General features: G+C 38.5%; 1 protein-coding gene across 1 annotated transcript; it reads left to right on the top strand.

The window, feature by feature from the left end:
• Positions 1 to 1,828: 1,828 nt before the first annotated feature.
• LOC110551955 (olfactory receptor 5AK2-like) lies at positions 1,829 to 2,773 on the top strand. The gene has a single exon (XM_021642857.2). It carries the CDS (start codon positions 1,829 to 1,831, stop codon positions 2,771 to 2,773), a length of 945 nt encoding a protein of 314 aa, XP_021498532.2.
• Positions 2,774 to 14,074: the final 11,301 nt, after the last annotated feature.

Here is a 14,074-nt window from a genome sequence, read left to right on the forward strand (position 1 = left end):
GTAGAATTAAAAATCTTGCTTCTGTACTAATGTGAGATCCTGTGGAATATTTTTTTCACACTATCTATATTTGGCATTGTGAGTATTAAGGGATAATTCAATCAGGGTAAGTCACAAATCATCTTCCATATAGTGTTTAATTCCCCCTTTAATTTTGGTAAATTCTCCAGGAACATTTTTCAAATACACTTATTTATTTTGTGTGCCTCTGTGTGTGTGTGTGTGTGTGTGTGTGTGTACACTTAGAGTGTGATTTGTTCCTGCATAGGTACTTTCTTTAACTATATATTTTACAGGTCTAAAGGTCTGTTTATACAAATGATAATTGTATTATACAAACAATAATTCAACTCTGTAGAGTATGCTACAGAATGAAAGCAATACCTGGTGTCCAACACCAGCATATACACCTCAGCGATTATGTTCCATTATTTTCTGAAGAAGATGTGTGTCAGTTATCTGAGTTCTCTGAGTCCCCAAGATAACATGTTTTTCCTGTGGTTTCTGCTTTCTCTGACAGTGTTTCTGTCATCAGGCTTCGGGTACCTGGTGACCTGTTCTGGGTACTCACTGCACAACAGAATCTCTGTTGTCTGTGGTGAACCAATGGCCTGTAAGTTACAACCAAATGTGTAGCTGGTGATCTGCTCTTCAGGGGGCTCAGAACCAATGCTCACTGTTTTAATAATCCCTCGTGTCCTCTCCCAGGAGACCTATCAATAGCAATCCCTGAACTTTTTAGGAGTTCTACAAGGTAACATAGTCAATTATAAGCTTTCCCTGTTGCTGGCCTAACACTGGACCTTCTTGGCTCCAATAAATCAGTGATCAACAACCAGGAATCCATCTTCTGAGGAACAAACGTGTACTGTTGTTACAAATTTGTATATTTATGACTTTTACTTCAAAAACCTTTGTTGTGCATTCTATTGAAATAAAATCCCTTTAAGGCAAATAAGGATTAGAGAGAGGGCTCCATGGTTTAAAGCACTTGTTTCTCTTCCAGAGGTCCCAAGTATGGTTTCCATACTGTGAAACTCACAAGTGCATATAACTCAAATTTCAGGGGATCTGACACTTTTTTGTCTGGCTTCTGTGGACACACCACAGACACACACATGCACACACACACACACACACACACACACTAAAAATAATAAAAAATTTATTAAGAAATAAATAGCTATAAAAAGGAAAATCCCTAAGATTCAGTGGCATAAAATAAAAGAATTCTCAATCGCCTCAAGTGCTATGGAAGACCTTCATTGTAGGAAGGAGAACTACTTTAAACTCAACCTGCTGCCTGGAGTCCAACTCTGAAAACATTACACGAGGCAACACCATTGAATCATCACCTAAGTTGTAAAAAAACATCATGACGCTTCCAAAGTCGTGCAGAACTTATAAGTGTCTCAGGTAAAAGTTTTCACACTCACTAATTTCAAGAGTTTGAAGAACAATTGAAAGACAAAAAAAAAAAAAGATAAATGTGTAAGAATTATATAGGCTTTTGAGAAGATCAAAATTATGTTTATATACTGTCATACAAAAATACAGATGCCTGTATAACAGAGTAGAAAGTATGAGATTTGTATTTCTTAAAGTTGTATAATCAAAGTCAATTTTTTTCCATGAACTAGTCTTTACTTTAAATGAATCTATTACTAAAATACATGTGAAAATCAAGAAATCCATTTGTGAGTCTTTATTGTGGATATCAGAATAAAGGATGGAGGGAAAAATAAGAATTTTCCTTAAATATAATGAAAGATTTTCTTTCTTATTTTGCTCTTTTCATATATTTTCTACCTATAGATCCTTGGTAGCCATGACACAAGGAAATAGCACTGAAGTCACTGACTTCTATCTTCTGGGATTTGGAGTCCAGAGAGATATTCAGTGTGTCCTCTTCGTTGTGTTTCTTGTCATCTACGTGACATCCATGGTGGGTAACTCTGGGATGATCCTCCTCATCAACACAGACTCCAGACTTCAGACTCCCATGTACTTCTTCCTGCAACATCTGGCTTTCGTTGACATCTGTTACACATCTGCCATCACCCCCAAGATGCTGCAGAACTTCATGGTAGAAGATAAATCAATCACTTTTCAGGGATGTGTAATGCAGTTATTCATTTATGCAATATTTGCAACCAGTGACTGTTACCTCCTCGCTGTAATGGCAGTGGACCGTTATGTGGCTATCTGTAAGCCCCTTCGCTACCCCATAATCATGTCTCGACAAGTCTGTATTCAATTGATAGCTCTTTCTTATCTCATGGGCTCAATAAATTCCTCAATGCACACAGGATTTACATTTTCACTGTCCTTCTGTAAGACAAAAATCAATCACTTCTTCTGTGACATTCCTCCAATTGTCACTCTTTCATGCTACAACAATGACACTAACTTTATGCTAATTTTGGTTTTTGTTGGTTTCAACCTGACATTCACTGTGTTGGTCGTCATCCTTTCCTACATGTACATCATGGCCGCCATCCTAAAGATGTCCTCCGCTGCAGGGAGGAAGAAAACCTTTTCCACGTGTGCCTCCCACCTGACAGCAGTCTCCATTTTCTACGGAACCCTGGCTTACATGTACTTACAGCCTGATTCTGAAAGTTCTGAGGAGAAGATGAAAGTAGCCTCTGTGTTTTATGGCATTGTGATTCCCATGTTGAACCCTCTGATCTACAGCTTGAGGAACAAGGAAGTAAAAGATGCTATAAAGGCCACAGGGAAAAAGTTCTTTAAATTGGGTTTAAATTATTAAAATTCAGTACATCATAATACCCAGTAAAAGTATGTTACTGCAATTGCAAGTCATCTAGAATGTTCATAGACCTTTATTGTAGCTCACTGAGTAATTCTGAAACTAAAAACACTGATCTCTGAAATCACATCCAGAGACTCTTTCATCCATAGAACATTTGAAAACAGCTCACACTTTTGATGAGTGAAGTGTGAAGTATTCATGGAGATTATTCAAATAACAAGAAGTAAATGTATGTGTGAAAAGCCTTATTTCGAATGTATTTTAAATACATAGAAAATCCCTACTTGTACACTGTCATTATCAAAATTAGCGCTCATTATAGTGCCATTATTTAAACAGTTCTTTAAATTATTGACAATGAGGTCGATGGCCAATTTTGTTCAAATTTTTGCAAATAATCTCGATGTTAAATAAACTTTCCTGATTGCAGAGTATGTTTTTACCCTATCATCTTTACTCAATATTTGTACATTTTTACCTTTCCTGATACTTGAAAGTACTTACTTAAGTCATTGATCATCCTCTTAATTTAATTATCTATATGTCTGGGAAAGGAAACTACAGGGAGATACCCTACTTCTGTCTCCAACAGAGAATTTTTTATTTATTTCTTTACAATTTATATTCCAATTGTAGCCCCTAATTTTTAAATGAATTAATCTAAGAACCTACTGGTAAATATGCATTTTAAAAGGCAGATAATCTATTTTGTTTAGACAAAAAGCTATAAACTACAAAAACTGCAGATTCCAGTAGAGCCAATGGCCCCTCTGAGTCAAAAAGGAAAGCTATGATACCATATTACACAAGGTCATATCAATGATCTTAAGGAATGTAAGAAAGACCCACTGCAGAACAGCAGATTGTCTCCATTTAATCTCGGTTAAGACAAAATACCCATACCCTCTAGGTTTATTAATTTTCAGAAACTTACTAGTTATTCATTGATATACATATTATTTTATTATTCACTTTACATCCTTGTAGCCACATCCCACATCCTTTCCAAGTCCCACCCCTTTTCCCTCCCTCTACCCTTTCCAGGAGTGGTATAGCTGGGTCATAAGGTATAGCTATTCCCAATTTTCTCAGACAGTGCCAGATAGATTTCCAAAGTGGTCATACAAGTTTGCACTCCCACAGGAAATGGAGGAGTGTTCCCCTTTTCCACACCCTCTCCAGCATGTGCTCTCACTGGAGATTTTGAGCTTTGACATTCTGACCCGTGTGAAATGGAATCACAGAGTTGTTTTAATTTGCATTCCCTGATGACTAAAGGTGTTAAGCATTTCTTTAAGTTTTTCTTCTCAGCCATTCAAGATTTCTTAGTTGAGAATTCTCTATTTAGTTCTGTGCCCCATTTTTTAATTGGGTTATCTTGTTTATTGGTGTTTGATTTTTTTTTTTTTTTAGCTCATTGTGCATTTTGGATATTAGCCCTTTGTCTGATGTAGGATTGGTGAAAATGTTTTCCAAATCCGTAGACTGTCTTACTGATCTACTGACAGTCCTTTCCCTGAAAGAGGTCCCATTTATTAATTTTTTTTTCAATGCAGTTTATTCAGGAACCTTGAACAATCATCGGACCCTGGGGAAAGCCAGCCCACAGCTTAAATAGCCTCTGGGTAGCCAACCCCAGCGTGCCACATGGGCAGTGCAGATAGGTCCACATACATGGAAGCAAGCCAGATCCTCAGCCTTAGCCAAATGTGGAGTTGTTTGTGACAGAGATCACTCACCATGGGGAAGGTGGAAGGCGGAAACCAGCTCTCTACAGTTCCCCCTTTTTGTTTTAGATGCATCAGGCAAGAGTAGAGGTCTGATCTCTGATATTAGAAATAAATTGGGACTTTGTACTGATGTTCATTTAGGTGTCATCCACCCAAAGAGCATCAGACCCGACCGATACCTTTTTCTCAGAGGCGGGACCTGGGGCATCAACCCGCATGCAACCAGACATGCTCTTCTCTGGGTCCAAAGTGGCTGGCCCTTAGTGCAGTGCTTAGCCTCGCATCCTAAGCGTAACATTTTAGCTTTTTATGGTATTAATTGTTGATCTTACAGCCTGAACTGTTGGTGTTCTGTTCAGGAAGGTGTCTCCTGTGCTAAAAAAGTTCAAGCTTCTTTCCTACTTTCTCTTCTAATAGATTTAGTCTGGTATTATGGTGAAGCCATTGATCCACTCAGATTTGAGTTTTGTGCAGGTAGATAAATATGAACCTTTTTGCATTTTCTACATGTTGACATTTAATTAGACCAGCACCATTTGTTAAAGATGCTGTCTTTTTTTCTATTGTATGGTTTTTACTTCTCTGTCAAAAATCAAGCGTTCATAGGTATGTGGGTTTATTTCTGGATCTTCAGTTTGATCAACCAGTCTATTTCTATGCCAGTGGCATGCAGTATTTATTACTATTGCTTTGCAGGATAGCTTGAAGTCAGGGATGGAGAAACCTCAAGAAGTTCTTTCTTGTATAGGATTGTTTTAGCTATTCTGGGTTTGTTTGTTTGTTTGTTTCTCTATATGAAGTTGAGAATTGTTCTCTCAAATTCTGTAAAGAACTTTTTTGGTATTTTGATGTGGATTGCATTGAATCTATAGATTGTTTTTGGTAAGATAGCCATTTTCACTGTGTTAATCCTAATGATCCATGAGCATGGGATATCTTTCCCTCTTCTGATACCTTCTTCAGTTTCTTTCTTCAGAGACTTGAAGTTCTTGTCCTACAAGTCTTTCACCTGCTCGGTTAGAGTTACACCAAGATACTTTATATTATTTGTGGCTATTGTGAAAAGTATAGTTTCCCTAATTTCTTTCTCAGCATATTTTTTTCTTTTTGTACAGGAAGGCTACTGATTTTTTTTTAATTAATCTTGTATCCAGCCATTTTGCTAAAGCTATTTATCAGCTATAGGAGTTTTCTGGTGGAATTTCTGGGATCACTTACATACACTATCATATCACCTGCAAATAGACGTATATTGATTTCCTCCTTCCCAATTTGTATCCCCTTGATCTCCTTTATTTGGATTATTGCTCTAGCTAGTACTTCAAGCACTATATTGAAGAGGTGTGGAGAGAGTGGGCAGCCTTATGTTGTCCCTGATTTTGGTTGGATTGCTTTGAGTTTCTCTCCATTTAGTTTGGTGTTGGCAATTGGCTTACTGCATGTGCCCTGTATTCATGATCACCCCAACAGTTTCATCATGAAGCGTTGTTGGATTTTGTTCAAGGCTTTTTCTACATCTCATGAGATTATCATATAATTTTTTTCTTTGAGTTTGTTTACATGGCGGATTACATTGATGGGTTTTTGTATGTTAAACCATCCCTGCATCCCTGGTATGAACCTTACTTAATCATGGTGGATGATGTATTTGATGTATTCTTGGATTCAGTTTGTATTTTATTGAGTATTTTTGCAACGATGTTCATGAGTGAATTTGGTCTTAAGTTATCTTTCTTTGTTGAGTCTTTGTGTGGATTAGGTATCAGGGGGACCATGGCATCATAGAATGAGTTTGGCAATGTTCCTTCAGTTTCTATTTTGTGTAATAGTGTGAGGAGTATTGGTATTAGCTCTTCTTTGCATGTCTGATAGAATTCTATGCTAAAACCATCTGGCTCTTGGCTTTTTTTTTTTTCAATTTGGAGACTTTTGATGACAGCTTCTATTAGGGATAATAGGACTGTTTAAACTGTTTGCCTGATCTTGATTTAGATTTGGTAGGTGAAATCTATCAAGAAAATCATCCATTTCCTTTAGATTTTCTAATTTTGTGGAATACAGGCTTTTGAAGTAAGACCTAATGATTTTTCTTGTTTTTTTTTTTTTTTGATTGCCTCTGTGTCAGTTGTTATGTCCTCATTTCATTTCTGATTTTGTTAATTTGAATACTCTTCTCTGCCTTTTAGTTATTTTGGCTAAGGGTTTATCCATCTCATTGATTTTCTCAAAGAACCAGCTCTTGATTTCATTGATTCTTTGTATCATTCTCTTTGTTTCCAATTTATTGATTTGCGCCCTTAATTTGATTATTTCCTGTCTTCTGCTCCTCTTTGGGGTGTTTGCTTCTTTTTGTTCTAGAGATTTCAAGTGTGCTGCTAAGTTACTAGTGCGGGATCTCTCCAATTTCTTTATGAAGGTGCTTAGTGCTATGAACTTTCTTCTTAGCACTGCTTTCATTGTGTCCTGTAAGTTTAGGTATGTTGTGACTTCATTTTCATTGAATACTTGAAAGTCTTTAATTTCTTTCTTAATTTTTTTCCTGACCAGTGGTTATTAAGTAGGGAATTTTTCAGTTTCCATGACTTTGTAGAATTTCTGTTGTTTCTGTCGTTGCTGAATTCCAGCTGTAGTCTATAGTGGTCTGATAAGATACAAGGTGTGGTTTCAGTCTTCTTATATCTGTTGAGGCTTGCTTTGTGACCAAGCATATGGTCAGTTTTGGAGAAGGTTCCATGAGGTGCTGAGAAAAAGGTATATTCTCTTGTGTTTGTGTGAAATGTTCTGTAGATATCTGTTAGGTCCATTTGATTCATGATGCCTGCTGGTTTCTTTATTTTCTCCGTTTAGTTTGTTTTGATGATCCATCCATCGGAGAGAGTGGGGTGTTGAAGTCTCCCATTATTAATGTTGGGGTTATATGTGTGTTTTAAGCTTTAGCAATGTTTCTTTTACAAATGTGGGTTCCCTTGCTGTTGGGGCATAGATTTTCAGAATTGAGATGTCATCTTACTGGATTTGTCCTTTTATGAGTATGAAGTATCCTTCTCCATCTCTTTTAATTAACTTTAGTTGAAAGCCTATTTTTTTTTTAGGTAGTAGAATGATTACTCCAGCTTGCTTCTTGAGTATGTTTGCTTGGAAAACCTTTTTCCAGCCTTTTACTCTGAGGTAATGTCTATCTTTATTGCTGAGTATGTTTCTTGTATGCAGCAGAATGATGGGTCCTGTTTTCTTATCCATTCTCTTCATCTGTGTCTTTGGATTGGAGAGTTGAGGCCATTGATGCTGAGAGATATTAATGATCAGTTGTTGTTACTTCCTGTCATTATGATGTTGGTGGTGGTAGAGTGTGTATGTGTGTGTGTGTGTGTGTGTGTGTGTGATTCCCTTCTTTTGGTTTTGTTGATGTGGAGTTATTTATTACCTGTGTTTTCCTGGGTGTTTTGGCCTCCCCTTTTTTTTTTTAATTTTATGTATATGAGTGTTTTTTCCTGAATGTGTGTCTATAGGCACCACCTCTGGTGCCCATAGAGAACAGAAAGAAGCATCAGTTCTCCTGAAACTGGAGTTGCAGGTGGTGTGAACTGTCGTGCCAGCGCTGAAAACCGAACACAGGCACTCTGGAAGTGCAGACAGTACTCCAAACCATTGATCTGCCAGGAGCCAAGGCCAGCTAGCAGAAAGTTACAGACAGCTGCAACAGGGTCGGAGGTGGGAACTATGAACTTATTTCGGAACTTATACTTTTCGGAACCTATGAGATATCTGTTCATCAGGCTAGACATTTTGAGATATCTTAGCTGACATTCTTATAGTATCTCTTTTAGTAAACATTCTTGCGGTGTTCTGTATCATCCTTAATCACCCTGTTATGTTTTGTAAACTATTTTGCTGACACATTTTCCCTTCCTGCCTTCTCCCTTTAAAGTTGTGTGAAATTTTTCAAATAAACGAGAGTGAGATCAGCTAATAGACTTGCTCTCATTCTTCGTGTCTCTTGTTCCTACCCCATTCTTTTTGCCCCTCCTTAGGAACTCGTTGAACTCCTGCTGGATGAGACATTGATCCATCTTTTTGTTCCTTTTATATAGCCTGTTTTTAATGAATAAACAGACTATGACACAGATGAGTTGAATATGACCATTGAGATACAAAATGTAGTACCAATTGTTCCTCATCTACAGCAATCTACCAAATGTACCTATCTACAACAAACCCATTCATGATGGCAGGTCCTGATTTATGAGTTCAAACAACAGTTCCTGAGTATTACTATAGATGGTCAAGTCTTCATTCAGAATTGGAAAGGAGGGCTTGAGTGATCTTTCACTGAACTGCTGTGTTGTAAGCAAATGAACCAAAGTTTTAATTCCATAACTCACATGGGGAGGAAAACGGACATAGTGAAATGCATTTGTAATCTCAGCACTAAGTGTGGCAAGAGAATGGATCTCTGGGACTTTGTGCCAGCCAGCCTAAATTCTTTAGCCATGTAGAGTCCCAGAGACCCTGTCACAAAAACAAGGAACAATGCTTAAGGTTGCCCTCTGGCATGCTCTCGAATGCACATGCGTACATACAGGGAGAGACAGAGAGAATTGCAAGGGATTCACTGATAATTCTAACTAATCTCATAAACATGACAAATCTAGCCCAGCAGAGGTGGTATGTGCCTTTAGTCCCTGCACTTGGGAGGCAGAAGCAAGCAGATCTTTACGAGTCTGAGACCAGCCTGGTCTACATAGCAAGTTCTGGGACAGTCAGAACTACATAGAGAGAGCTTGTCTCAGATAGATGGATGGATGGATAGATAGATAGATAGATAGATAGATAGATAGATAGATAGATAGATACCCTGGGGAAAGGAATATGGTATCATGTACCAAATACCCTAGAATAGGAATGACAGGGAGAAAAGGGTAGCTACACAGACAGAAAGATAATGTGCTTATCACCTTTGTGATCACCTCTATAGCAAAATGCAGCCAGTTTCTATGCTGTATGTGTTCATTGTTCCTCCATGAAAAGCATCTGATTGGGGAAAGTACTGTGATAAGAAATACATAGTATCCCCAGCAGCTGTTACATGTCTCAGCTTTCATGCCCGAGACAAGCTCCTGATTCTAATCAAGGTCACATGTCTTGAGGGGGTGTTGTGAAAAATGAAGTTTACTGTTTAAAATGTCTGGCGTGTCCCCTCAGCTACCAGGGGTGGTATTGATGTGTTTTCCTGCCTATCAAAAAGGAGTTGTTTACTTAAAAGATGTGGGCTTTGCATAGGGGTTTCTTATGGGAGTTTAGAATACTCCCATAAGATTTCAAACTCCAGAGGTGGAGGTGACTGGAGGTATTAACTTTATGGACTGAATGGAAATACTAACCATGCTGCTAATCCCCAGTCAAAACTCTGGATTCCAAAGACACAGAGAAATTCCCTGGATTGACAGTACTGTGCATATATTCCTAATTGGTTTCAACTGAGCAACAGTTTTATATTTGGACAAATCTCAGGCATTGTTCCATGTATATCTTCCTTTATCTGGTTCTTACTTTCAGCCTTTTGGTATAATATTTTTTCTTTTATATATACTATTTCCTGTTGTTTTACTTGGTAATATGTAACAAAGTATCATTGACTGAGGGGACTATACCAACAGTAATTTCTTTCTCATGGTTCCAAAACCTGGAATTCAAAACCATGTGCCAGAAATAGTTCTGGTAAAAATTTTCTTCCTGATTATGGTTATTCACATTTCATTGTATCCTCATTTGGCCAAAGGGAGGAATTCATGTTCATTATGTACTTACTTTCCAAAACTTGTCACACTGTGAAATAGTGAAGTTTTCTAACTCACAAATGAACAGTCCATAGAACTGTATCTCTTGCCACCTGAAATTCATAGCCACCCTACATGCAAAATATCTTCTGTCCATTTTAACAATGCCAAAAGGTTTTCTACATATCAATTTCAGAAGTCTAAGGTTGAAATGTTTGTCTCAGTGTCATCTACATAAAATATAGGATTTTTCATGAAATTATTTATTCTAAAAATATTCTTTTCAACTGTGAATCGGAGAAACTGGTCAGTCTCTGCTTTCAAAATAACAGCTTCTGGAGAAAGGAAAGAAGGCAGAACTGCCTAGAGGAGGCTCTTGGACCAGCCAAGCTGCCCAGAAGAGACTCCTTAATCTAGTTAGCAGCATGCAAGCTGTCCAGAGAGCTCAAGAGATGCAGCTTTCTTGAGCTGCCACCTGGGGTGTTGTGGAGATGTTGTTGCCTTTGAGCTGTCCCTGTTTTTGTAAGTAATCCCTCACCCATATTCTTTGTATTTTCTTTTTTAAAATTTTTATTTTTTAAATTTATTTATTGTTTTATTAATTACAGTTTATCACTTTGTATCTGAGCTGTAGACATCTCCCTAGTCCCCTCCCAATCCCATCTTCCCTTCTGCATCTCCTCTCATGCCCCTCTCCAAGTCCACTGATAGGGGAGGTCCTCCTCCCCTTCCCTCTGACACTAGCCTATCAGGTCTCATGAGGACTGGCTACATTGTCTTTCTCTGTGACCTGCTAAGGCTGCTCCCCCCTCAGGGGGAGATGATCAGGGAGCCAGCCACTGAGTTCATGTCAGAGACAGTCCCTGTTCTCCTTATTAGGGAACCCACTTGGAGGCTGAGCTACCATGGGCTACATCTGTGCAGGGGTTCTAGGTTATATACATGAATCATCCTTGGTTGGAGTATCAGTCTCATAAAGGACACCGTGCCCAGATTTTTTTTCTCTCCTTGTGGAGCTCCTGTCCCTTCCAGATCTTTCCATCGCTCCCTTCTTTCGTAAGATTCCCTGCTCTTTGTCCAAAGTTTGGCTATGAGTCTCAGCCTCTGCTTTGATACCCTGCAGGATAGAGTCTCCATATTCTTATTAACAACACTATAAGATCATTGGTTTACACAAAAACAGAAATGTAAACACACACACACACACACATATGTGCTATACACACACACACACACATACACATACATGCAATGGTAAAGAAAAGACTTTCCAGCTGCAATTCCTACTCTGGCATAGTAAGAAGGGAAATAGAAATGTGTAATGGACCCTCAGAAAATATTGAATCAGAGAGATGAATTCTGATTGTCTAAGTTCGGGGGATAATTGCCTTTGGCCCCATAAACTGCCCTCTGAATAACTTGGGGGTGGGATGGGGATATCTGCCTCTCAAACTCACATTGAAAGACTTCTTCATGACCACCATAGCCATCATATTTCTACCAATGTATTAAGCTTGGTTTCTTAATCTTCAAGAGTACATAGAATTTCTCCATATCTCTCTCTATCGGTCTTAGTGTGAATTATTTTTTTAGCAGCCTTTATTCACTACCCACAGCCAAAGCTGCTTTCCTATTTTAAACACTTGAAACAGATGCCCTTCGCTCTGTGTAAAAATTCTGTCTCAGAGAGTCTGGGCTGCTATAACAAGTTACTATAGTCTAGGTTGTTTCTAGGCAACGGGAGTTTGTTCCTCACAGATCTGGAAAGTAAAAGCCTGAAATTAGGGCTTCAACCTAATCAGGTTCTGGCAAGGGTTCACTTCTGAATTGCAGACTGAAAACTCCACATGGCAACTTCACCAGAAAAGAGAGAGAAGAGAGGGAAATAGACCTTTCTTGTGGAGTTTATAGAGACATAGGGCATAGTTCTCATTCATTAGGGTCCCCGTCTTATGACCTCTTGTACACCCAACATCTCCGTTTTCTAATGTTGACACATTCCAAGTCAGGTTTTCAGCATGATATAGGTGTATATCCAAGAGGAATTTGGAGCATCCCAAATGAATTTGCACTCAGTATATAGAATGTGTCCTTTTTTAAGACAAAATCTTTTTATTAAAAAATGGTATTGAGAACAGACATTACGCTTTTTTTTTTTTTTTTGCAGGACATACATGCAAATTCTTACAAATACTTTATCTACCTATCAGCATTATTTTAATTATAAAGAAAAATGTAACTTGGTTTATTCATAAAACAAAAAGTAAATTGATACTTCCATAGATATACTCATCCTAGCAGTAATTATTTTTAAAAGTTCTAAGTGGTTCTCGTGACCTATACTATGAACCTCAACATCCTGATTAGACTGTAATGAACTTTCAATTAAAAGCATTTGTTTTTAACCTTTGCTAACTGAAAGGAATATGATCCTGTCTTGGAAACCAACACTATAACTCATAGCATACAGTAGACGCAAATCTGGGCCAATGTGTTATTAGAAGCTTCACGCGCATTGCATGATATGAAGGCATCCAGGTTACAGAAAACACAGATGTTTACATAACAAGGGCTGAGGTGAAATGGCACAATGAAACATGGGTAAGAACCACCAGAGGCATCCTGGATTCATGCTACATTTGATTTTGAATTTATTTTAATTGGTGCATGGTTTTATTTTTCTTTTTTTAATTTTTTTTTTGCTTTTTTAAAATTTTAAGTTTTTTATTAATTACAGTTTATTCACTTTGTATCCCACCTGCCGCCCCCTCTCTTGTCCCCTCCCAATCCCACTCTCCCTCTTCTCCACCCATGCTCCTCCCCCAGTCCACTGATACAGGAGGTCCTCTTCCCCTTCCATCTGACCCTAGCCTATCAGGTCTCATCAGAACTGGCTGCACTGTCTTCCTCTGTGGTCTGGTAAGGCTGCCTCCACCTTAGGGGGAGGTGATCAAAGAGCCAGCCACTGAGTTCATGTCAGAGACAGTCCTGTTCCCATTACTAAGGAACCCACCTGGACACTGAGTTGCCATGGGCTACATCTGAGCAGGGCTTCTAACTTATCTCCATGAATGGTTCTTGGTTGGATTATCAGCCTCAGAAAAGACCCCTGGGCCCAGATTTTTTTGGTTCTGTTGCTCTCCCTGTGGAGCTCCTGTTTCCTCCAGGTCTTTCTATCTCCCTCTTCTTTAGTAAGATTCCCTGCACTCTGCCCAAAGTTTGGCTATGAGTCTCAGCATCTGCTTTGATACCCTTCTGGGTAGAATCTTTTAGAGGCCCTCTGTGGTAGGCTCTGGTCCTGTTCTCTTTTTCTCTCTCTTCCTATGTCTATCCTGTTTGCCTTTCTGAATGAGGGTCCCCCTTCTTGCTTAGCTTCTTTAGGTGTACAGATTTTAGTATGATTATCCTCTATTATATGTCTAATATCCACTCATAAGTGAGTATATACCATATGTGTCTTTCTGCTTCTGGGATACCTCACTCAGGATGATCTTTTATAGTTCCCCCCATTTGCCTGTAAATTTCTTGATTTCCTTGTTTTTAATTGCTGAGTAGTAGTCCATTATTTAAATGTACCCCAATTTCTGTATGTACTCTTCAGTTAAGGGACATCTGGGCTGTTTCCAGCTTCTGGCTATTACAAATAAAGCTGCTAACAACATGGTTGAGCAAATGTTCTTGTGTACTTGAGCATATTTTGGGTATATACCTAGCAGTGGTATAGCTGGATCTTGAGGAAGCACTAGTCCTAATTGTCTGAGAAAGTGCCAGATTGACTTCCAGAGTGGTTG

The sequence above is a fragment of the Meriones unguiculatus genome, chromosome 8 (assembly GCF_030254825.1).
Source record: "Meriones unguiculatus strain TT.TT164.6M chromosome 8, Bangor_MerUng_6.1, whole genome shotgun sequence".
NCBI classification, from domain to species: domain Eukaryota; kingdom Metazoa; phylum Chordata; class Mammalia; order Rodentia; family Muridae; genus Meriones; species Meriones unguiculatus.

Coding starts and splice junctions, on each gene's coding strand:
- LOC110551955 (XM_021642857.2), top strand. CDS start 1,829: ATGACACAAGGAAATAGCACTGAAGTCACTGACTTCTATCTTCTGGGA.